General features: G+C 35.7%; 1 protein-coding gene and 1 non-coding gene across 2 annotated transcripts in view; one reads left to right on the forward strand and one right to left on the reverse strand.

Annotated features, from left to right (window-relative positions):
* The window catches only part of Gpr137c (G protein-coupled receptor 137C), a 53347-nt gene extending 28397 nt beyond the window's left edge, over positions 1-24950 (forward strand). Inside the window, exons 4-8 of the mRNA XM_010632696.3 lie at positions 798-1026; positions 19626-19775; positions 20951-21076; positions 21245-21363; positions 22293-24950. Of these exons, the coding sequence (XP_010630998.1) occupies positions 798-1026; positions 19626-19775; positions 20951-21076; positions 21245-21363; positions 22293-22470 (802 nt within the window). The 3' untranslated portion in view covers positions 22471-24950. The remainder of the gene's footprint in view (positions 1-797; positions 1027-19625; positions 19776-20950; positions 21077-21244; positions 21364-22292) is intronic.
* LOC117286613 lies at positions 9579-9682 on the reverse strand. Its single transcript, XR_004517778.1, has one exon. It is a non-coding gene; the product is annotated as a U6 spliceosomal RNA (small nuclear RNA).
* Positions 24951-26452: the final 1502 nt, after the last annotated feature.

Here is a 26452-nt window from a genome sequence, read left to right on the forward strand (position 1 = left end):
GATGAAGTATTGATGAGTTCTTCAAACTGTATATCCTGTCCTTATGATCTTCCTTAGTCAAGTCTTTTAAAATTTTATTTATTTATTTATGTATTTAGGTATCGGGAATGGAGCTCAGGACCTTGCACTTGCAAGGCAAGTGGCAGAAGCACTGAGCTAAATCCCTGGCCCCCTTAGTCAAAGTTTGAAAGCAACATTTACCACAAAAATTAGTTTATGGGATTGAATACTGTTTAAAACAATTTCCTTTATCTCTTTTATTTATTAATTTATCATTTTTGGTACCGGGAATCAAACTTGAGTCCTTGCACCTGTGAGGCAGGCGGTGGAACTACTGAGCTAAATCCCAGCCCATTCCTTATCTCTTAAAATTACTATTAGATGATAAATTGAAATTTAGATAGAACATGTTAATTTTCTAGGCAAAATTTTAAAAGTCTGGTAATTATCAGAATGGATAGGTCAATGAAAATATGCTTAATAGTTATAAAAATGAAAACTCTAGGACTGCTTGAAAAAGCACTAAGTATAGTCCCATATTATCTTCCTGGGAGACAAAAATTAATTCAAATCTACAAGAGATCATTCTGAATTAATGTTTCAAAGTCTATACCATTTTTAAATGCATTTGATACTAATTTCATAACAGCAAAAATATTCCAAATAACTAAAACATTATTAAATTTGTATTTAATGCAATTATAAATATTTTAAACTGAAGAAATTCTTCTACCTAAAATAATACATTAATTTTTAATTAGTTTTAGAACATCTAACAAACTCCTTTTTTCTTTCAGAATTCTACTGCATTTGGGCTTTATACTGGCGAGCCTTCTCTTTTTAGTGGTGAACTTGACTTGTGCAATGCTAGTCCACGGAGATGTTCCAGAAAATCAGTTGAAATGGACTGTGTTTATTCGAGCATTAATTAATGACAGCTTGTTTATTCTTTGTGCCATCTCTTTAGTTAGTTACATTTGCAAAATTACAAAAATGTCATCAGCAAATGTCTACCTCGAATCAAAGGTAAGTCTATTTCTTAATTTTGCACTTGAAAATCTAATTTCAAATTCTTATCCTGTGCATCATATTTTAATGGAAAGTTTATGTTTCCTTTTTTTTTTTTTTTTTTTTTTTTTTGTCTTTTTGCGACAGGGTGTTTGGGCTGGCCTCAAACTCACAAGATATCCCAGGCTGACCTCGAACTCCAGAGTGCTCAGCCTCCTGAGTGCTGGGATTACAGGCGTGCACCAGCACACATGGCTTATGTTGCCTTTTAAAAAAGTATTCTGATGGACAGTTACATTTCTGATCATGAAAGAATAGCCACTAGCAATGAAGGATTTTAAAAATTTTACCCTTAGTAAATAATGGTTTAAAAAGGAAGCTTTACTACACGTTTTCTGACTCTACATAAGAGGCTAGTTAAATGAAATACACCAGAATGTATATGAGTAAGCCAAAAATAGTCTAATATACAAAACTACACTAACAATTTAAAATTTGGTTCAGTAAGAATGGCAGTATCGCTACTAAACAAATTTACCAGGTTATGTCTACATGCCCTTGGGTTAGCAGTGTAAGGAAATCATACCGGTAAAGTGGTGTTATCTGAAATGTTGCACCCCTATGAGATGAAGTACATGTTGTGGCTGAAGCAGCTAGTCCTGCTTTGCTCCTTCCTTCCCTTACATTTTGGAGAACAGCCGAGTGTAAACCACCGGTTAATGAAGAACAGGGTTAATGACTTCCTCTGCCAGCTGGAAAAGTGTCCGCGCGATGAATCCGTCACCACAGTGTGCTGTGCTATGGGGCAGAGGGGTGCAGAAGTGTGGGTGTCGGGGGGTGGGTGTAAACACACACGCACTTTTTCCTGTCACTTGCCTGGAATAGCCTTCTTGAATCCGATATTGCTGCCTGTTCACTGAAGACAAACAAGATAGTATCTTAAACAGAACAGCTCTCTGAAATATTTTGGGGCTTCAGTATTGTCATTATCCTTAACATAGTCCTAGTAGAGTGAGGGACTATAATTGAATAGATGATTATCAACCTGTCCTTTAAATTTAGGTAGAAGTTTTAATTTTACTTTTTAAACATATTTCAGGGAAATGCTGAATATGTATCAAGAGAGAGAAAACAGAGGGAAAGAGAGTAAGATTTTCAATCTATTAGTCATACGTGCAAATTTATTTCATTCGATTTCTATTCTAAAGATTTCTTAAAATTTAAACATTTTAGTAAGATTAATAATGTCATTGTTACTGTCCATAACCTTTTGTAGGCAGCAATGTAGAAAATAATATCAATATATAATTCATGTTTCTTGCTTGTCTGATGATAAAACATAAATAGATGTGATTGAATTTAAAGTGCTTTTTCAGATACCTGGTAACTTTCTATATTTGGTTTTACTTTGGAATAGATAATACTCTGAAAATAGTAAAGCTGCCAATTTGAAAAGAAAAAAATCTGATAAATCCTCCAGAATTATTTCAAATTATGTCATCTCATGTTCATGTTCTCCTTATAAAATCATTAGGCTTGCAGCCAGGGGTTTGGCTCAGTGGTTCCACTGCCTGCCTTGTAAGTGCAAGGGCCTGAGTTGGATCCCCAGTACCAAAAATAAAAAAAAAATCACTAGGCTTGTTTTTATTTTTATTTTTTTACTTCTAGAACAATACATAGTAATAGCCATTTCTTTTATTCAGTCATCAAATGTTTGTTGAGCATCTACCTCTTTCACTTTCTTTTTCTTTCTTGTTTTTTTTTTTTTTCTCTTGGTACCAAGGATCGTACTCCAGACCTTGCGAGGCAGGTGGCAGAACCACTGAGCTACGTCCCCAACCCTACCTCTTCCACTGTCAAATTGACCTGTTGGGCTGGGGATGTAGCTCAGTGGTGCCGCTGCCTGCCTCAAACTGACCTGTTTTTTGCTGTCCCTAAGAACATTTCCTTAAGCTCATGTTTTGTTTCACTTTTCATTCTTCCTTCCATCCTTTACATATTATGTGATAATGAGATCTTCCACAATTTACCTCAACCAAATCTTACTACTTTCTTTCACAGCGACACACAGGATGCCTTCCTGTGCCTCTCACCAGAAATGCCCTTCCTCTCTCAGTGCTGTTCGTTCATGTCTTACCAACTTTCAGGACCTAACTAATGTTTTCCCTTTTATGAACTTAATATTATCCCTTTTCCCCATCCCCTAAGTAGTTTTAGAAGTAAATCCCTATCTGACTGTCCTAAAATTTGATTTGATTCCTTTAGGGAACTTCTCAGTTTATACAAGATGGCATTTGTATTTATATGTCTAATTTTTGACTGAAGTCTGAGCTTTTAGAAGGCAGAGCTATTTATTATTCACATTTCCCTTGGTGCCTTATTTGAGTTATTTGAATGTGACTTACAAATTTTTATTTTTATCCAATTTTTCTTAACTGCCTTTTGGACATTTCCACAAGCTTAAGTACCATTTTCTTACCACTTGCAATTTGTACCTCTATCTCTAATTTTGTCATTATTGTCATTTGTAATTATTATCATTGACTCAGATTCAATTTTGGAGCATTCTAATATTTCTTTATTCTTTCTTTTGTGCAACTAATTTCTGTCAACTTTTTATTTAAAAAATATCCTCTGAGTTTTTCTCCATATGCATGGCTTGATAGGGAAAGGAACATATTGAGTGTAACTATTAATATCTATTATGCATCAGGAAGTTGCTTTCTTCACATTATCTCTAAACAATTATATGTGTTGACCTGTGACACTGTGATATAATGAGACATATATATTTGGTTCCTGCTCCTGTTTCCTGGTACATAGTTCCTTAAAAGCCATAGAACCTTTTCAGAAATTAAAATATCTTTTGCAAGATGGCAGCTTCCCTAGATAGCTTCCCGATGGACGTTGGTCACAGAAAGACCTAAGTATGATTAGTGAGTTAAATGCTCAGCCCTAACTCATTATCAGCTTGCAAAGAGAACTGGTTTGTTTTGTTCCATAGTTTTAGAGGTTCTGGCCCATAACTGTTTGCCCTGTTGTTTAGGGCCTGTTTTGAGGCAACACATCATTTTAGGAATGTGTGGTAGAGCAAAACCCAATCAGGTCATGCCCAAGGAAGCAAAAAATTAAATTAAAAAATAGAAAAATAAAGGGCAAGAGTCCCATATTCTCCTCTGGGAACATTTTCCCAGTGACCTAAGGTCCTCTCACAGGGCTTATCTCCCAAGATTTTGTCACCTATCAGTAAAGCCAGCCTGGGGATCTAGCCTTTGATATATGGACCTATAGCGGATTTAAGACTATGTATAGCATGTGGCTATGTAATAAAGCCTCAATAAAAAACCGCAAAGGATAGATCTTGGGGACCCCCCAGACTGCTGAACTATGGAGGTTCTTGGAGTTGGCCTAGAAGGCATGGGGCTCAGTAGCCCCCTCCCCATGCCTGCCCTATACGTTTCTTCCATTTGGGTCTCCATCTGCATCCTTGGTAAATATCCCTTAAAATAAGCTGGTGAATGTATTTCCCCGAGTTGTGTGAGCTGCTCTTGAAATTAATCTAACCCAAGGAGAGGGACACAGAACCCCAGATCTATACCAGTTGCTTGTACATGACAACCTATTACTTGAGATTGCTCTGAAGAGGGGGGTGGCTTGTGGGACTAACCTTTCAACCTATGGGATCTCATGCTATCTCCAAGCAGATAATGTCAGAACTGATATCAATGATAGGACATTCATGTGTGTCCTCTGGAGAATTGCATGTTGTTGGGGATTAATCCAGCACATTTTGGTGTAGTAAGACTGCTTTTTGCTTCAGATGGTTTTATACTTATTAAAAATGAGAGAGAAGGGGGGACAGGCTGTCCTTAATTACTCGAATAAGGTTCTCACCTTTTCTGATTACTGTTTTATCACCCTATTTTGTTACTTTCATAGCCAAATTTGTTGTTCATTTGTTTGCACAAAATTTTCTAGTTTTTTTTTCTCCTAAAGTACAAATTCTGAAAGTAGTTCTCCTGTCTCTAGTTCATTTTTCCAACTTTTTAATTTAAAATATTGCCAAGGACAACAAAAAAGGGGGAAAAGTCATATAATTTTACTTAAAGTGACTTTTACAACTCTTTCCTCTTTTTTGTTGTCCTTGTCATGTTTTAGAATATAGCATTTGGGGGGGTACCTGGGATCGAGAACTCAGGACCTCACTCTTGCCAGGCAGATGCAGTGCCATTGAGCTAAATCCCCAGCCATTAGAATATAAGCATATTTATCTCAAGAACTGAAGTGGGTAATACACCCTGTACAATAAAAAGTAGTGGTGATGTAAACTCTAGGGTCTTAATGCCTCTGTTTAAATCAGGATTCTACCATTTACTGTGACTTCAACCTCCTGTCCACACGTAAACTAGAGATAAAATAGTAACAATTTCCATAGCAGTGTTGCCAGGAGACAGTGATAAATGATGGGAAGTCATGTATAGTACTGCAATAGTACAAATGTTAGCTGCTATTATTTTATCATCGGATTTTGACACAGTTTATAGACTAGAATTATTCTCAGAAGGTTTGAACAAATCCTTCCACTTGGCAGAAGTTTGTTTTTTGGTAATTTTTTTATTCCTTTTGTTTTTCCTTGTTATTTGCCTATCCATTAACTGGTTTTATTTCCACCAGACCTGGTGTTTTATAGTTCAATAGACACTTAATCATATCATTATTATTAAATTTTTTTCTGTGTGTAATATAAGAGAATATGATTTAAGGCCGGGGATTTAGCTCAGCGGTTCGGTGGCCTGCCTTGCAAGCGCAAGGACCCGAGTTCAATCCCCAGTACCAAAAAAATAAATAAATAAAAATAAAATTTAGACAGCAATAATGTCACCACTGACAATACCTATACAGTATTTGGAACTCGGTATAAATATAACTTTATACCCTGATTTCCCCTTATACTAGTGAATAATTTTTTCATGATAATAACAAAGGTTGCATTAGCACTTCATCATAGGGAAAAGTTCAACTCTTATCTACTGATAGTCCTGTGTTTTTAAGCATTGGTGATGTTAATTTTCTTCCAAGTTAGTTTTGTTTTGCTTGCTTGCTTTCTTGCTTTCTTTCTTTCTTTCTTTCTTTCTTTCTTTATTTTTTGGTTTTTTGAGACAGGGTCTCACTAAGTAGTTGAGACTGACCTGGAACTCACTGCGTAGCCCAGGTTGGTCTTGAGCTCACTGCGATCCTCCTGCCTCAGCCTCCCGAGTGCTGGGATTACAGATGTGCACCACCACACCCAGTTTGTTTTGCTTTTTAAAAACAAAGTGAGGGATTTCAATAATTACATCTGGAACTATCTACCTCAGTCAGTTTATAGAGCACTTAAGTATCCTCTATGTTATCTTTTCCATTACTCATTTTTTCAATTTGTAATTTTTAAGTAACTGGAACAGTAGTATGATTAGATTCTCTTTTTTAAATTTAGAACTTTTAATTGTTTTTTAAACATAGTTATTGCCAATTTGAATGGTTTCTTTCTGTTATTTTTTTCCTTTCTTAAATATTTAATGTTGTTATGTTGTTCCACATTTTTGTGTTTATATAGATACTTAATTCATTCTTTTGTAAACTGATATAGGTATTCAAAGCAATATGTTCTCTCAAGTACTGTTTGGCAGCTTTCCACAATCTTAAAATGTTATAGCAACATCTCTTATTTAACAAAAACAAAGAAAATTTATGTTTGGATTTCAGCCATGTCTCAAATATTGAATATATATACATCAGTGAGAACTTAATATTACCTCTATAGGTTTTGCTTCAGCTCCTCTTGGAAGAAAGTATAAAATTCAGATATTTATCTTCTCTGGGCTCCCTTACTTCTCTAGGAAGTTAAGTCACTTTTCACCCTCTGCTTGCTTGTCTCTGAACCTGAATCTGGTCATCTGAAGTAGACTTTCTGTACTCTAGGTTCTTGCCAGAGAAAACAAACTCTCACAACTTAATAAATTCACAACATAATTGTCAGACTTGACCCAAAAGATGTGAAGTCTGTCCTTTTGTCTATTCTACATTTTATGCTCAGCCCTGTCCACATCATTGCAAATTTTTTGTAGAAAGACTACATCATACTCTGGGTAGAGGTTTTTTTTTGTTTGGTTTGGTTTTGGTTTTGGTTTTTTGGTCCTGGGGTTCGAATTCAGGACCTTGTGCTTGCAAGGCAGGCAGCGGCACCACTGAGCTAAATCCCCAGCTTATAGAATTGTCTTCTGCAACCTACATTTTATATCATGCTTTGACCTATATCAAGGTATGTGTAGGAAATGTAGGAAATGTCTTATTCTAAAATCAATAATCTGTGATGTTGAAGTTATTGTCTACACGGTATCCCCAGAAAACATCTTTTTCTCAGACTCAGTTCCAGGAAAAATAGTGCTGATTGAATCCCTTTTTCCCTCTTGCTACTGTATTGTTCAGAGGCAAAAACACGCTTCACTTCTGTCATTGGTAAATGACCTTATGATATCCATTTTTCATTCTGACACGATCTTAGCTTCCACCTTTCTTACCCACTCCCATCCACACACCCACATGGTGTGCGTTTATATATTTGGGAGGGGGGTGTGTTTCTTTCTGTGCTTATCTAACTACTTCAAATTCTCATTTGCAATGAGAATGGTATAAACTAAAAATTGGATTGGAGAGCCAGGCGTGGTGGTGCACACCTGTAATCCCAGCACTCAGGAGGCTGAGGCAGCAGGATCACTATGAGTTCGAGACCAGCCTGGGCTACACAGTGAGTTCCAGGTCAGTCTCATTACATAGTGAGACCCTGTCTCAAAAAAAATTGGATTGGATATATTTTAAATATGTTTATTTCTTTTGGGGTATTTTGATTTTTTTTTCTTTTTATTGAGTTTATTGGTACAATTTAGGTATACAGTACAGTTACATTCATTATTGGGATCCTGTACCTTTACATGACCGGTCTTGGTTCTCATTTTGTCCCCTTGTCCCTGCCCTCCCTTCACCCCCTCCTCCCCTCCCCATTGACAAACACTTTATTTCCATTTTTTCGTTTTCTCATATTTTTTTCTTTTCCCTTATTCCCTTTCCCCTACCTTCCCACTTTCCCTACACCTTTAGCCCTTTTCTTCCTATTTCACATTGTTAACCATCTCATTAGGATCTTGTGTACTATTATAGTTCTTCACACCAGAGAAACTATTTGGTATTTATATGTGTGTGACTTATTTATTTCACTTAGTAGTATATCCTCAAAATGTATCCATTTTCTTATGAATGAATCTAATTTCCCATTCTTTATGGCTGAGTAGTATTCCATTTTATAGAAAAACCACATCTTTATCCAGTTTCCAACTGATGGGCAAATGGGCTGTTTCCAAGTTTTAGCTATTACAAACTGTGCTGCTATAAACATAGGTGTGCATATATCACTGTGATATGATTCTTTTAATTCTTTTGGAAAGATACCCAGCAGAGGGATGGCTGGGTCAAATGGAGCCTGTAGTCCCAGCTCTTTGAGGTATCTCCATATTGATTTCCATAGTGGTTGCACCAGTCTGCACTCCCACCAACAATGGAGATGGGTTCCTTTCTCCCCACAACCCTACCAACATTTGTTATTGTTTGATCTCTTGATAGCAGCCATTCTTTGTGGGGTGAGGTGGAATCTCAGTGTTGTTTTCATCTGCATCTCTCAAATGACCAGTGATGTGGAACATTTTTTCATATATTTACTTGCTGCTTTTACTTCTTGTGTTTTGATTTTTGAAATCAATATGCAAAGATTTTAGTGACAAACAGCTTATCATGGGATTAAAAGATGGAAACCTGAAGTCGGAGAGAAATGAATATAAATACCAGCTCTGCTGCTTATTTCTTGTGTGATCTTAGATAAGTGATAGCATCTTTAATGTTCCTTTTCCTGATCTGTATAATAGAGACAATGATAATGTTGATCTCCACTTTAAGGATAAGAGAAGTATCAATTTTATGAGTTGTTATGAGGATTGAATGAAAATGCATGTAAATTACTTAATCTAGCACTTAGGAAGTATTTATGAGTCTTCGCTATTATGGTACTAAGGGATGGTAACCTAGCTTCAAAAAATTCTTGAATACCTGAAAATGTTGGCAAAATTTACCTAGAAAGGGGCCCGTTACATTTAGGTTCTCAAAAGGAATAGTGAACCCCAAAAAGAATCAGAGTCAGGGTCGGGAATTTAGCTCATTGGTTCCACTGCCTGCCTCGCAAGCTCAAGGACCTGAGATCCCCGGTACCAAAAAAAAACACACACACAAAAAAGAATCAGAATCACTGAAGAACAAATTTTTCTCTGAACTAGTTTAATTTTACATGACAATACCTTATTAATACACTATTCCTCCCTGATTTTTATAAAGATTAATTCTCTTGATTACTTCTCATTCGATATTTAACTTGTTTTTCTTGGGGACTTTTGGTATAAGTAAGGTTGAAATTGAGAAATGGCCTGCCTCTCTTCTGCATTGTGTCTCTGTCTCTCCCAGGGAACAGGGGTCTTTTCTCAGAAGGTGAAGCTGCAGGAGCCTTCACAGGACGTGTGTGCCATCTTTGCACAGGGATCCTGCTAGTCTTCTCTGTGCCGTGCCCGTTTAAACACATGTGCTGCCGAAGCACTCGCTGAAGTAGCTGCTTCGTTATGTGTATTCTCATTCTGAAGTCTGCCATCCCGTTCATGACAGCCCCAGTCTGTGCTTTCACTGTCAGGATACACCTAATGCTATGTTTCATTTTTTGTCTCTTGATACCATGCCAAGTGTGTCTTATTAACTTGGGCAAAATATTATGGAGTTTGTTTTGCAATTGCTAGTGAGCACTCCCATTTCTAGGGTAGCTCAAACGGATTACATTTATTGACATGATTGTTAGTGTTGATTTTTTTCTCTCATTAAGGCTTTTATTGCCACTTGCCTTCATCTGTATGGTTTCTGTACATTTGAATCTATTTACTTTATCAGAATTATAACTTTCAACATTAAAACATGCTTTTTCAGAAAAAAAGAATATGGAAAACATGCCATTTTTAAAGGACAAAATAACTCAAACACAAAAAGGTTCAAATCGATGACAGATGTTTAGTCCCCGTGATAGCCACATTGAGATTCTTTGTATTAAAAACCACTCAAAGACTAGATAAGAATAAAAGTTAAGCTTTTAGCCTTTAATATCTGCCAGGAAGATACACAATTTTGTATTTATATGAGTGTAAAAGGAAGCACTGTCTGACTGTCAAGATTAGCTTGTCTCCTAGCCCAGTCTACCATTTGCAAGTAATGCCCTTTCTGTGCCCCTCTTGAGCGCCTAACAGTTGTAATTATAGTGAGCCCAGGCTTTCGTATCTGGTGTTCTTTATCTATGAATTCAACCAAGCACAGGCCAAAGTTATTCAGAAAAAAAAATTGTCTGTGTACTGAAAATATACAGACTTTTATCACTATTCCCTAAATAATATAGTATAAATTCTATTTACATAGCATTTACATTATATTAGGTATTATAAATAATCTAGAACTAGTTTAAGGTATATTGGAAGATGTGTAAGGGTTAGATGTAATTACAGTGTCTTTGTTTGTTTGTTTGTTTGTTACCAGGGATCAAACTCAGGTCCTTGCATTTGCAAGGCAGGCAGCAGAACCACTGAGCTAAATCTCCAGCCCTACAATGCCATTTTTTTATGTAATGGACTTGAGAGTCCCTGGGTTTGAAGATACAGGGGTCCTGCTACTGATCCCTTGTGGATATGGAGGAAATAGACACAAATTTGTGAATATGTAAACCTTCCTTCTGTGCATTCACTCCATTCCTGATCTTTGCTGTTTAATATCCTGGGGTGGGAGGCAGCATCAGTACCTTTCAGAGAAACAGTAACATTCAACTAAGTATAACTGGAACTAGCCAACAAATCCTGTAGGACTAAAGCAGTGATATAGGGTAACTTGAGCCATAACCAAAGACTAGACACTACTATCTTAGTGTCTCTTCCGCCCCCTTGAAATAGAATTAACTAGAATTAGGAGATGATGGAAAAATACAGGTTGCATTATTTTCTAGAATAGGTATGGTTGTCAGCTTTCCAGTATTCTGTTATAATTTCTCTCTTGCAATACTAGAATTTACTTTATCCACCTGAAGCTGTAGAATTTCTTTAGTTTGCTGCTTCAGGTAATCTAGCTGTTATACTCCCAGGGTTGTTGGATGTTCTCTTGCTAAGCTGATCTACCATACATTTGTCTCATTTGAAAAATTTTTTATACTTGGATTTATATATTTTATCTACTAAAATCATGTTTCCCTTGTATTTCTGGCTCTTTTAGTACACTATTTCACATTTTCAGAATTGTTTTATCTTTCCATGGCCAGAAGGTCTACGCCAGGATCATAGGAACCAAAGGTCTAATTTCATTGTATTTTCACAGCATCAAACTGTTTCTGAAACTTTCCGGGTCTTATAATTATCAAAACATATTTTAAATGTATTCGTTGAGAATATGTTGTGTTCTTTTTAATGTTTACTTGGGCAATTTACATTTCAAAATGGAAAATAGTACTTGTAAGGTGATTTAAGAGAATATGTGGAGGATTCTGTTTCTGATGACAGCTGAGATTGCTCCTGGGGGATCCGCCTTCCACAGAGAGTGATGATAAGCTCTGGACAAAACATAAAAAGCACTGAAGGCACTGGAGAGCAACACATAGAAGAGAAAAGGACACTGAGTGAGTTTCCTATTTTTTTAGCTTCTTGCCCAAGGGAACAGCCCATCTACCAGGGAGGCCAAAAGTAAAGAGAACCCCACTGTCTTATTGACTTGAAAAATCAGAAGATAATATTCTAGTAGTTTAACTATGAGAACCTCAGGAAGAAGACAGCCGAATAAAGGAAGCCCCATATTCTGATTATAATTTCTACCAAAATTTTCTCTGATACCTCAATGACACGTGGATAAGACAGGCTCCAAGCAGCACAAATAAAGGTAAAGGCATTGAACTGAGGCTTCAGCTACTATTTATGCATGAGAGGCAGAGTTTGGAATCTTAAATCCAGCCAAGATTGTTTGCTAAAACAAACAGAAATCAATACATTTCAGAGGACAGTAACAGAATCCAGACTCTAAAATACTTTAAACAGGACACAATCCAAATCAACCAGATAAAAGAATAGAGAAGATATAATTCATCCAGAGTAAAAACAAAATGTCAAAAGACAATTAATAGTGACAACTCACAGCCCCCCCAGTGATTTTGGATCAGGCAGGGATTTTATATTATGCTCAAGAAATGGAAGATACCCTTGGATGAGTAAATAAATAGAAGTCTCAAGAGAAATAAAAACCATGAGAAAAAAACCTCAGGGGCTGAGTTGTACCATGTTTATCTAGTATGCACAAGGTACTGGGTCCAATCCCTAGTACCTCAAATAAAGAAACTCCTGGAACTAAAGCTACTGTATTTACATAAATAACTCACTAGTTGTACTTAACATCAGATTAGTGAGGAAAGAGCCAGTGAATTTAAAGATAAGCCAATAGAAATTATCTAATCTGAACAACAGAAGAGAAGAGTGAAAGATCCTAACAAATGAACAGAACCTCAGCATCTAATTGTGTATAATTACAATTCCTAAAGGAATGTGGAAGAAGATAAAGCTAGAAAAAATATTTGAAGAAATAATGGCCTAAAATTTTTCCAATGTTTTGAAAGATAATTTTCAATTTCAAGAAGTTCAGCAGTTCTAATCAGTATAAATATAAAGAAAACTTACTGTAAGTTCATCATAGTCAAATTGCTTTACACTGAAAATAAAAATATTTTTAAAAGCTATCTGAAAAAAAAAAATGAGTTACAGACTTACATCGGGGAACAGTGATTCAAATACCTGATTTCTCATCAGGAATAATGCAGCCAGAAGACTATGGAAACATCTTTAAATGTCAACTCTGAAATTCTTGTCAAGGGACAATCTTCTTAAGAACAATAGAGAAATAACATTTTCAGATAAAAGGAAACTAAGGTCATTATGAGCATGCCTGAATTACAAAAAATGCTAAGAAAATTGTATAGACTGAAGAAAAATAGCTTGAATTCCATCTCTTCAGGAAGGAAGAACATAAGAAATAGTAAATGTGTGGGTAAATATAATTTCTTTAAAACATATATGACTATGAAAAACAAAATTATAACAATTCCATGAGATTTATATAGAGATTTAATATATAATTATTTTATATACAACAACTATGGCATACGGACAAGAGGTAAGATTATAGAAAGTTAAGGATATGTTACAATCTCTAGAGCAATGGTCCTCAAACTTTTTGTTCCTGAGATCTCATTACATTTGTAAAAATTATTAAGGATCTTAAAGAGGTTTATCTATCTGTTGATACAAAATTATAAAATATTTATTTAAAAATATTGTAAACCATTACATATTAATATAAGTAACTATGAAAAAAATAAGTGTGCTTTCTAAAACCAAGCAAAAAATGGTGAGATTGTCATTGTTTTCCATTTTGCAAGTCTCCTTGATGAATGTCTGACTTATTAGAAGACAGCTGGGTTTTCATGCCTGCTTCTGCATTCTGCCTGTTGTGATATGTTGTTTAGGTTAAAGTATACAAAGAAAGTCCATCTTCACAGATACATGTAGTTGGAAAGTGGAGAATTTTAATAGACTTTGCAGGTAATTATGGGTATCACCAAAATTCAGAAGTGGAGGTTTCTAAAACGCTAGGGCCCGTATGGAATCTAAAACTATATTAACAAACAATTTGTACTCTCCATTGCTCTTACCTTGCCCTTTGATTAGTTTTGTGATATCATGCATTGTTCATTTGGAAAGGAGAGGTTACAGGTCTGTAAAATGTATATTTCATTTGATAACATTCAAAAATTCACGTGTTAATATCACACTATCATCAGAAAAGTCAATCAGGGAAAGCTGTCAATCATGGATACAAATGTGTAGAAGTTTCCCAAAATTTTAGCTTCTACCTAAGCTAAGAAAGCTTAGCTTCTACTGCCAGATGTTTTCTCTAAAGTAATAGGCTCATTTTGTTCATTTGGGGGAAAAATATGTTCAGTTGTCACATTTGTCTGCCATGGTTGTGTGTCAAGTAAAAAGTAGTGTTCATTTTTTTAAAAAAAGTGGCTAGAAGAATTCCTTTAGAGGCATATCTCATCTCATCACACAGAATATTAAATAGACAAGTATCTTTACATGAAACACTTTGTTTTTCATCAAGAGTACGTGCATGTTATATACAGTTCAGTGAACTTCTTTGATTTATGCTAGGGCCCAGTGGTCTGACCTAACACTGTTTTTGTGCCATTTGTGAATACATCAACACTACCCATTTCCACACATTTTTTTGTCCCATGCTGAAACTCTGCCCATTAAACAATAACTCCCTCCATTCTTAAATATGAAACAATATATAATTTTAATTATAGAGGAAAATATTAAATTCTAAAATGAGTTTTATATCAGACTTATTAAGTTTTTGAAAAAAATTCTAAATATTGTAAGTCAAATCAAGATGGTATACATATTCCCATGTTTACATGTAGGTACAAGAAAAATTTTAGGATTTCAAAATGAAATTTATTGAATGATAAATGAGATTTAGTGGATAGTAGATATAACTGAAAGAAGCTGGCAAAAATCCAGTAAAAGTACAAAGAACAAACTGAGTTAATCTGAAAATGTACATAATTATACCCTAACACACAGTGATGTCATCATTTATCATGTAGCCTCTGGAAATCTCTGTTGTTCACACAAGAGAATGAGAGACAAAAAGGTAAATAAGGGCCAGGGATTGAGCACAGTGGCACTGCACCTGCTGAAAGAAGCTGGCAAAAATCCAGTAAAAGTACAAAGAACAAACTGAGTTAATCTGAAAATGTACATAATTATACCCTAACACACAGTGATGTCATCATTTATCATGTAGCCTCTGGAAATCTCTGTTGTTCACACAAGAGAATGAGAGACAAAAAGGTAAATAAGGGCCAGGGATTGAGCACAGTGGCACTGCACCTGCCTCGCAAGTGCAAGGTCCTGAGTTCGATTCCTGGTACCAAAAAAAAAAAAAAAGGTAAATAAAGTTCTACTATGTTTAAAATAGTTTTTTGTGGGTTTTTTGGTACCTAGGATCGAACTTGGGTCCTTATGCTTGCGAGGCAGGCATGGAACTTCTAAGCTAAATCCCTGGCCCCTAAAATAGTTTTGATTTTGACCTTTACATGTTTACCTGCCTTGAACCACACCTTAAGAACTGATGCTCTAGAACAATACCAACAAAATAGAAAACACACAGGGAAATTAAGTTCTAAATCCAAACATATCACTAATTATATTAAATGCTAATATTTTAAAAGTAGACTATCAAAATGGATTTTTAAAAAATAGTCATCTCTGTATAGTTCTCAGAATGTACTTTATAAAGACAGGTTGAAAATAAAGATGTAAATTAATATGCATTTGGTAAGCATAGAATGATATATTAATATCAAATAAAATAGACTTTCAAAGAGTGTTACCAGATATTAAAAGATACACTTCATCAGGAAGGAAAGAATTCTACCAGATATAAAGAGTTATATTTCATCAAAAAGAAATATTCATAAATAAGTACATGAAACCAATAATGGGGAAAATAGGCAAATTAATAATGATAATTGGAGATTTTAATACCCCATATTTGGCATCTGATAGAACATTAGTATACATGGAAAGTCTCAACTCTGTCAACACCCATGTACTAACCAATGCCTAATAACTGGAAAATGCACAGTCTTTTAGATTGAGCCTGGAAATTGTCATCAGAAACTTATTCACAGTGCACCATAAAACAAGGTTCAATATGTCCAAAAAGACTGGAATCAGAATTTTTTCTGGCCACAATTCAACTAAATATTAATTACATATATATGGATTCTATACATATATGGAAATTATACAACATAATTCTAATTAGCCTATGAAGAAAAGAAATCACAAAGAAAAATTTAATATATCTCAAACTGAAGCCAGACTAAGGAAATATATGTCAGGATTTGTGAAATGCAACTAAACAGTGCTTGAAGGAAAATATAGCTTTACTCTGTTAGAAAAAAAAAGAAAGATATAAAATCAATGACGTACATTTCCTCCTTAGAAACTAGGAAAGGGGGAATAGGGAAAGTATTTTTTTTAAATGAGACCAAATTAAATAGACCTAAGGTAATAAAGATAAAAATAGAAGTCAATAAATAATGGAGAAATTAAACCCAAAAGTTGATTCTTTGACTAGATTGATAGATTTGATCTACAGAAAAATAAAAGAAGAAAAAGGTAGATTGCCAGTGTCATGAATAAATGAGAGGATTACCACTGTAGATCTTAAAAGAAAAATAAGTGGATCTTTATGAACAACTCTACCAGTAAGTTTGACAAGTTAGGTGAAATGAAATTCTTTAAAAAACACAAGGAAGGAGCAGGTAGCTCAGTGGTAGAACAGATGCTTCCCATACTCAAGGCCCTGTATTCAATTTCCAGTTGACATAGAAAGTAATCTGCATAGGAGAAGACTTTATGAACAAATCCTCAGCAGCATGAGAACTTGCACAAAAAATAAGCAAGTGGGATCTCACTGTATTAAAAAGTCTTTGAAGTGCAAGAGAAATCACCAATAGAGCTAAGAGACAACCTACAATGTGGGAAAAAAATTTTACCAGCTACTCCTCAGACAAAGGACTGCTATCTAGAATATATAAAGAACTCAAAAAAAGTCAGACCCCCAAAATACAAAGACCCAATTCAAAAACGGGCATCTGAAATAAAGACATTCCTCAGATGAAGTAAAAGCAGCAAATAAATACATGAAAAAATGTTTCACATAACTGGTCATTTGAGAGATGCAGATGAAAACACAAAGAATGGCTGCTATCAAGAAATCAATAACAAGTGCTGGCGGGGCTGTGGGGAGAAAGAAACCCTTCTCCATTGTTGATGGGAGTGCAGACTGGTACAACCATTGTGGAAATCAGTATGGAGATACCTCAAAGAACTAGGATTAGAGGTTCCCTTTGACCCAGCTATTCCCCTGCTGGGTATCTTTCCAAAAGAATTAAAAGAATCATACCACAGCAATATATGCACACCCATGTTTATAGCAGCACAGTTCATAATAGCTAAAACTTGGAAACAACCCAATTGCCCATCAACTGGAGACTGGATAAAAAATATGTGTTTTTTCTATAAAATGGAGTACTACTCAGCCGTAAAGAATGAGAAACTAGAAGCATTTATAGCTAAATTGATGCACATTGAGGGTTTACTCAAGTGAAATACATAGACACATGAGTAAATACCAAATATTTTCTCTGGCATGAAAAACTAAAAGTGCAAATAAGGTTCAAATGGTATAATTGGGAGTATGAAATTGGAAGAAAATGACTAAAGGGGAAGTGGGAAGGGGAGGTAAAAGAAAAATGTGAAAAAATGGAAACAAAGTCTTTGTACATGGGAAAGAGTGAAGGGAGGGCAGGGGTATGGGAAAGAAAGAACCAAAATATTATGTAAGGGTACAAGATCCCAATGATAAATGTAACTGTTTTGTTTGCTTTAAATGTACCAATAAACTTAATGAAACAAAAAAGTAGATCAGCAGATGAAAGCACATATCCACAAAAAAATGTACCAGAGGGCAAGGGATTTAGCTCAGTGGTTCTGCACTTGCCTGGCAAGCACAAGGTCCCAAGTTGGATCCCCGGTACCCCGCCCCTGCCGCCCAAAAATGTACCAGAACGTTCATAGAAGCTGTCCATCAACAGAATATGGATACACTAATTGTTATATAAACAAACTCATATCAATACAGTGGAATTAGTTTGATTGTCCTGATTTGCCTGGAAGTTTTTTTCCGGAATGTGGGACTTGGAAACACCTGAGCAAGCCAGGAAGACTTGGTCAGCCCTCAGCGATAAGAACGGCCACCGGTACCTCCAGCAATGTGGATAAATCCTACAAACATGCTGGCCGATGAAGCCTACAAGAGTGCATACTCTGTGATCCCACTAACGTGAAGTTCTGGGGCAAGCTGAACTAAATTATCAAAAAAGGAGCCAGGGGTATTTGCATCTAGAGGTTGGCTGATGACAGGAGGGATGTGTGGAAACTTTCCGGGTTGATGGTAGTATTCTGTATTTGGGTAGAGATTTGGCTTATCTGTACTTTGAAAGTATCTGTAGACTATTGAAATCTAGTTACTAATGCTGATACTGCAGTGCTTAGAAGGGTAGTTTAACTATTTATGAATATGGCATTTATTTAAAAGGAATAGTTAGGTATCAGATGGGAGGAGGAAAAAATCATTCCTGAAGGATGGCTTTTTAGTGATTGGTTTGCTTCTACTCATTTTAGGAAGCTTTTCTTCAACTTTTTGATAAGCCTTTCAAGGTTGCTGGGTCCTTATTTTGTTTTAATTTAAAATTTTTTAATTTCATAATTCTTTGCAGAATGAATCTAGTTTTGTTTTCTACATCAGTAGGTTTCTTTGTTTTATGCATGTAGTTTATTACATGTAGTTTTGTTTCAGTAATTGCATTGCTGTTATTCTTTGATCTTTTCTCTTTTTAGAAAAGTACCAATAAGTACAAGTTTATAGTACTTATGAGTTAAGCTGTCTCTCCATATTACAGTATATTTTGTTCTAGTAGTCATTTCTCAAAACAGTGAATATAAACTTCTGTGATTTTAGTAATGCTTACAGCATCATCTTTTTTCTTTAATAATGTAGTACTTTTACAATTAAATCTGATCACAATGAAAGTAATCATTGTGTTTTGCAAACATGTACTAATAAAAAAAATAAATTTGAGGTGGCCAAGGTAGCTTGCACCTGTAATCCCAAATAGTGGCTGAGGAGGGAGATTGCTTGAGCCCAGGAGTTTGAGGCCAACCTAGGAAGTATCAGACCCCATCTAAAAAATAAAACTACCATGTTTCAGGTGAACTTTTAATTAACATATTATTTTGGGAGATTCACAAAAATAAAATTCATATAGCAGAAATTAGCCTTTTTTTCAAATTTAATCTTCCCTGTGTTTTATTTTTTGTCACAGATACTTTTCATTTTTGTAGTAGGTTAGCTCAAGGAAGTTGTTCTCACAGTATCTTTCAAATGGACTCATGCTTCTAATTTCCATTCTTTTTTCTTGTGACAAACCCACCTCTCTGATTAGCATCAATTAAAGCTTCAGATCTTTTGCCAACTTCTCTGTTCATATATTACTTACGGGAATAAGGTAACCCTGGCAGAACAGTCTTCCTCCAGCCACCATTTGGCAGATTGGCAAAGAACTTACACATAATAACTTACGCATATTAAACACAATATGTAATTCTAGGAACAGGAATCGTAAGCCAAGATATTTGAGAGTTTATTTCAACAGATGTCCACTCAGTGCTTTCTAGGAATGCTTTCCAAGATGTGACCATTGTTCTACATGGGTGACCAGCTTGCTGCAACAAATGTGCAGAATAGCGTGATGATTTCTTTTTTTTGTTGTTTTTTAGGGTATGTCTCTGTGCCAAACTGTTGTCGTGGGCTCTGTAGTCATTCTTCTCTACTCTTCCAGAGCTTGCTATAATTTGGTGGTTATCACCATATCTCAGGATACATTAGAAAGTCCATTTAATTATGGCTGGGATAATCTTTCAGATAAGGTAAGTACTTACCAATCTACAATTGCCAATCTACAATTAATACACCTGATAATTCAGTTAACCTTATCTAGAACATTTCAGTGTCTGACTTATACTTTTATGGAATCTCTGCCATCAGTAATCATCCTTTAAGCTCTATTTAAATATCTTCATTTACATGTAATACTTGAAATCACTCTTCCAAGAGAACTTCTCTGAGGGAGTTTTCTTTTTGTAAATAATGGTGTCATAAACCTACTGGACATAAACCTAGTTTACTAAGTTTTAAAAGGTTGGTGTTTAAATATCTCTAGATAAATTAATTGCCTATCATTACCAGTAAATACAAGTATGTCTTTATTAGGACAAAATTACTTCTCTTCTACCCAAGAACCATGTGCAACCTTAATTCTTGGTTTAGTTTTAGAAGTTTAAATATTGACTTTCTTAAAATTCTGGCATTACCAGTTTTAGTAACAGAAGACTCCTAGCTCCTTCGGTGTCTAGGTACTTGTTGTAGTGATTCCTGGTACTCTAGCTATGAGTTTTTCAATTTCCCAGCACTCCCCGTCACCTTCCTAAAGGTACAATTTGACCTAGCCATACATATGTCACAGATTTTCATTAAGTTTGTACTAATGCAAGTCACCCTGGAACACCATTTCCCATTTACCTTTTTATGGGGAAGGAATTTTCATAAGTGTTTTCACATGGCAGATGGTTTTCACTCCTTTTCCCACTTCCTGCTACCTACCTCTGTCAGAATAAAAATGAGTTCTGTATGCAGATTAGGCCCTAGAGCATATGTGATGGACAGCTGGGCCAAGTGACTTACCATGTTCTCTCCATCTGCAGGCCTAACTCAGGGTGAGGGCTGCTGATCCAGGTCAGCAGCTAGAGCCTGCAGCCTCCAGACTACAGGGTCCCAAAATGAGGCTGCTCCTTGTTATCCAAGATTAAAGTTACTTTTCATAAATTGACACGTTAAAAGTTAGCAATTCTTTATCCTACTTGACATCAAAGTGTTTTATGTCCCTTAAAGGAAAAGTATCATTACATGGGAAACCACAAAATACAGAAAATTTTATGCTTGTGGTTGATATCTTAACTTTCCAAACCAGAAACAAGGTAATTGCAGATGGTGAAGCTTGTACATAGAACAGGAGTAAAGAGTTCTGCCTGTCCTCTGTTTACAGGCTCATGTAGAAGACGTAAGTGGAGAAGACTACATAGTATTTGGAATGGTCCTCTTTCTGTGGGAACATGTACCAGCATGGTCAGTGGTACTGTTTTTCCGGGCACAGAGATTAAACCAGAATTTGGTATGATATCATAATATCCCCAATGCTTGTTCTTATTTCTAAACAGTACAGAACATTAATATTCATTTCCTTTTTGTGCAAAGTTTAAAACTAACAATGACTGTAGCCTAGCCTCCTTTCTCTGTTGTAAAGCAAGCCTGCATATACTATCTAATACTGTGTTCACAGGCTCCTGCTGGCATGATAAATAGTCACAGTTACAGCTCCAGAGCTTACTTTTTCGACAATCCAAGACGATACGATAGCGATGACGACTTGCCGAGACTGGGAAGTTCAAGAGAAGGAAGGTAGATGTAACAAAAACCGTGTATCCTGAATTAGTACTGACAGAGATTGAAAGTAACAAATCCAAGCTCTAACCCAACTGTTAAGAAGACGATTTGGTGGTATATGTCAATAAATAAGATCCTAGGACGCTAGAGCTTAAGGCAGTGTGGTGGAACCTCCACCATAGAGCCACTATCTGACTGGAGCCTATATACAGTATTACCTGTAGGTGAGAAATGCCTCTGGGGTGAAATGGCTCCATTTTCCTTCAGGACCCCTTGTTGGTTCAGAGCAGGGGAGGGGCTGGTGTGGATGAGCAGGGAAGGAAAACTATTATACTGGTTGTCTGTACTCGTATCCCTGGTCCGTTCCAAATCCACAAAGAAACCCTAGATAAAGCCCTTGGGAAGCTTGGATGCCTTAGGAAGCCTTCCCAGGCCCTCCCATTCCAAAACCATGAGAAGTGCTTCACTTTGGCACATGATTAGCTGTTTGTCAGGGCAAAGAGGAAACCTAATTGTATCTGTTTGTAATTTTGACTTCCTCTGGACAAACTACTTAACCTGTTTTCCATCTGTGAAGTAGGGATGATAATATCTCTTAGGGTTGCAGTGATGACAAAATGAGACTAGATGTAAAGATACAAATGTAGTTATATATGTTAGAATAAAGCCTTCTACATAAGAAACACCATAACATTTACTGTTACTGTTATAAATTCTACCAGTTCTGAGAGGCATGTATTCTTTGGTAATGTGTGACATAGCTCAGATACTAGGTAAAATTCATTAAACTTCATAGGAAGTCATTATATTACTTAAGAGTATATTTCAATATAGTACTGTATTTGATACTGTTCAAAATTCACTGAAAATGTTGAACATGTCCACGTGACTTCTCATATCCCGGTGACAGTCCTATGTCTTCTTTGCCTTTTTTTTTCTTGCAGTTTACCTAATTCACAAAGTTTGGGCTGGTACGGCACCATGACTGGGTGTGGCAGCAACACATACGCGGTCACTCCCCACCTGAATGGACCGATGGCAGACACTGCTCCTTTGCTCTTTACTTGTAGTAACTTAGATATGAACAATCACCATAGCTTATATGTGACACCACAAAACTGATAGCATTACAAGTCGTGAATCTTGGATAGTTTTTCATGAAATGTGTGTGTTCAATGTGTTTAAATTTCGTCTACATAAACATTGCAAGTGAGAACAAAATCTGGAAAGGTGGCTGTGTTCGGTGGAGAACACAGCTGTTTCTTTTGACCTCTGCATAATTAAGCAAAATGGAAAGTTTGGAGTAAGAGAAAAGGTTAGATCTTAAGACACTTGATTTCCTCCAAACATCCCGACTTTGGAACATCAAATGCATTATTTGCATATTTGCACTTTTATCTTTGTTCTGAAAGAGTACACTGCAGTCCCCAAAGTCATGCTCCAGTGTTCACACTGGAATATTATTGTACACCAAATTGGAAGGCAATTTTTCTACGAAAATCAAAGCCTCTACATTCACTGGTGTACTAGGTCCAGAATCCTTCCCCAGTTAGTTTGAGTGTGAGTAGTGCAGTTAAAGCAAAAAAATGTATCATCTTCCTAAAAATCTACTAAAATGTTATTGAAGACAGTTCTTTGAAGCATGATTTAAAAATACTAACTGAAATTATTCAAACAATGATTTTAAATAAATGATAGTAGTAATCCTTTACAGTGATGAGCAGCAGTGTTCTTTGGAAAGCCACAGTAATTTCCTTCAAGAGGAACATAATAGTGAAAATTGTGTGGCTACTTTGAGTAGAATTGGTCAAGTGATTATTTTGTATGATTAAGATATACAGTACATAGTAGTTTAAGCATGATCCTTCAAGAAAGCAATAGTGATTTTTACATAGGGGGTTTGGTAGATACTTCTTGGGACTAAAGTTTACAGATGCATTTAAAATTTTTCATAAAATGTAACGATTCTAAGTTAAAACAAGAATTCACTTTCAAAAGCATTGGATTTATCTGAAACAAGATATAACTGATCTTACCTATTGAATCAGGATTGTCCTCAGGTAAATTAATTCATGGTACATTATTGTAATAACTAAAGTGCAATACTAAGACATATAATTCCTTCTTTAGTTTTGTTTTATACCTTGTTTTTCAGCAAAATTAAATTAATTCCAGCACTGGATTAAATGAGCAAACTTAAAATGTACAAACTTGGTAAGTATAAAACCAGAGATGACCAATACTGGAATACTTCTAGAAATATATTAAATTGTGTTGAATTTCCTAACCCAAGTCATTCATATGTGTGTCGTTCATAGGCTAAGACAAAACAGAATTTTAAAATGCACTTTCTACCAATATCTGCATGGCAAGTAGGTGCTGAATACCTCAAAATGCCAAGGCAACATCTAAAGTTGTCACAATGTGCTTAAAGTAACTAATCTTATAAAATTCTGATGTTTCCTCAGAATTGGAACTAATACAGTTGTCCTTTTCTGTCTTCTACTTTGGTTAGAAAGTATTTTATTTATATTTTTACTTAAAATATTTTGCAGCTTTTTAATAACTGATGCAGTTACATCACAAAAGTATGAGTAGGTAAAATGAAATAAAAAATTAAATCGCTAATGCTTTCTATCTTTGGGTGGTTGATACAAAGCAAAATAAATTTCTTTTTATGATATGAAAACTTTAAATTCAATCAGAAGTGTACTAATAGTTATGTTACTAGTTTTTTGTTTATAACAAGTTCTCGTAACTGAATTATTTAAAATTTTATAGTACAAGAGTAGTTAACCATGGTATTAACAGTAGTTTTTACTACAATAGTAGTTTCTGTTCATTAGATTTCTTTTAGAACACAACTATTTACTTTGCTGATGTTAGATATCTATCTAGAGATATCTGAAAAAAAGCTCTATTTTTTGTTAACCCTTGGGTTCAAAATGATACTTTTTCTAGTAAAATTTCCCTAGATGAAGTTATTTGTCCAGATAAAAATTACTTCAAAATTTTTTCATATAAAACTTTTAGCTGCATTAGTTGATTGTACTAAATTTGAGATTTGTGAATTTATCCGTGTCAATGACTAGGGTACCTAAATTCTTACATTTGTCTCCTTTATACACATCTCACACAACCGATCACCAAAGAAAATAAAAAACTCTGGCCCAATTTTTGCTTAAAAATTCCAAAGCACTAGGAGCACTTTAAGTTTGGTTGCAAAAGAAGTTGTTTATAAAATTAAAGGGCTACCAGTTCCCTGTTCATCCTGCACTGAAGCACATGATGACAATTCCAAACCTTCCTTTTGTGTTAATTTATAAAGTGGATTTCATTGCTTAAGTGTGTATTTCTACAGTGATTAGCAATATTTGTTTTTATCACTTCAGTTAGGTGACCATTAATTTTGAAACTCTTACCACTCAATATAGCTGGCTGTAGTTTTATGGAAGATGTAATTTATAGCTAAAGTGGGTTTTTATGCATATCTGCCTTTTTATTTAACAGTGTTTCTCAGCTATATAATCAGTTCCCAACTGGTTGTAAAAGTATAGCTGTGGCCAATGAATGTATTTATTTGTTGTTTCACTCAATTGTAACAAGACACTACTGTTAAAAATAAAAGTGTTTGTGCTTTTATTTGGATGTCTGTTTCTCTTAATCTCCCTTAGTGGACTCAGTTACTGAGTTTCTATTACATAAGCTAAGAACTCTGGTGTTAACATAGGAAAAAGAAAAAGATCAAAAGTTACACGTAATAGTTGAATTTTGATGGTCTCATCATTGCTTACACTGGGTCTCACACCAATTTGATAAAGAAATACCTTATACTTTAAAAATATCAATGTTACTAGAACACACATATTTATTCAAGCATTAAGCCAAGAACATCTTTGTATGAGACAGTTTATACCACTACCTTCTTTCCTCTGTAGAATCTCAAACAAGAATGCCTGCATGCAGCCATACCCTGGCCACTCTTACTACTGCAGAAACTGCTCAGTGATGCTGCCTTTTCCATGAAAGCCCCCCCCATAGACTCTTTTCGCTGCCTACTAAAAACCACAACAAAATTTGAATACCACTTCAGCTTTATTGATTCCAAAATCTCCAAATCTTTGCTGTAAAGTGAAGGGAATGAAGGTATGACTTCTAATAAAATAAAAGCAATGTATCCAACAAATATTTATTAAATGTTCATATGTCAAAAGTATGCTACAGAGATACCAAAGTGAATACAGATTTTTTTCCTGCCCTTGAGGAGCTCACATTCTAATAAAAGAGACTTTAAGACACACAAATAATACAGTACAATAAGTGATACAGTAGAGGTAGGTTGTAATTACAGTGGTGACACAAAAGGACGTTAGATTCTCGAATGGAACGGGGCGGGGGGGATTTCAGACATCCTGATGCTGAGCCTGCAAAGATGCATGGGATTTTCTGGGCAGAAAGGATGGCTAGGGCACTTGGTACAGAGTATAGCATTCACAAGGTGTGGCGGGTTGGCTACATGGGGCGTCTGAAGGATCGACCAGAAGTCTGCTTTGTCAGAGCCTTGGCTGGGGAAGACATAGGAGAAGACCTTATACACCAAGCTCAGAACTTTGGCTCCCTCCACGGCTCATGAAGTGACTGAAGGGTGTTAGGCAGAGAGTAAAACTGCCAGAGCGCATCTAGGGAGCCTAACCTGGCGACTGTGAAGCAGTGAGGAGACAGGCTATAGAAAGACAGGTTCAGACTCCTTCCAGTGATGGGTCAGAAAGGCAGAGGTAGTAAAATCAATAGAACTTAGAACTAGGAGGTGAGGAGAGGAATGAAGAGCAGAGAAAACTTAGAAAATAATGGTCCTCAAATTAAAGTAAGGAATGCAGGCATGAGAGCGGGTTGTGGGAGAACAAGACACACACTCTTGACTGTGCAACAAGTGCAGTGCAGTAAGGAGACAGACTGAGAAGTCTGGGCTAAAGAAGAGGCCCCGGGAACCACTGAACTGGAATTACCCAAGGGTGATGGTATACTGAGTATGACAACAACAACCAACAAATCTGAGAAATAGCATTTAAGGAAAAAATAAGCAGCCAAAAATAAGAGGTCTAGG

Source organism: Fukomys damarensis, unplaced genomic scaffold (genome assembly GCF_012274545.1).
Source record: "Fukomys damarensis isolate Sample0158 unplaced genomic scaffold, DMR_v1.0_HiC HiC_scaffold_17, whole genome shotgun sequence".
NCBI classification, from domain to species: domain Eukaryota; kingdom Metazoa; phylum Chordata; class Mammalia; order Rodentia; family Bathyergidae; genus Fukomys; species Fukomys damarensis.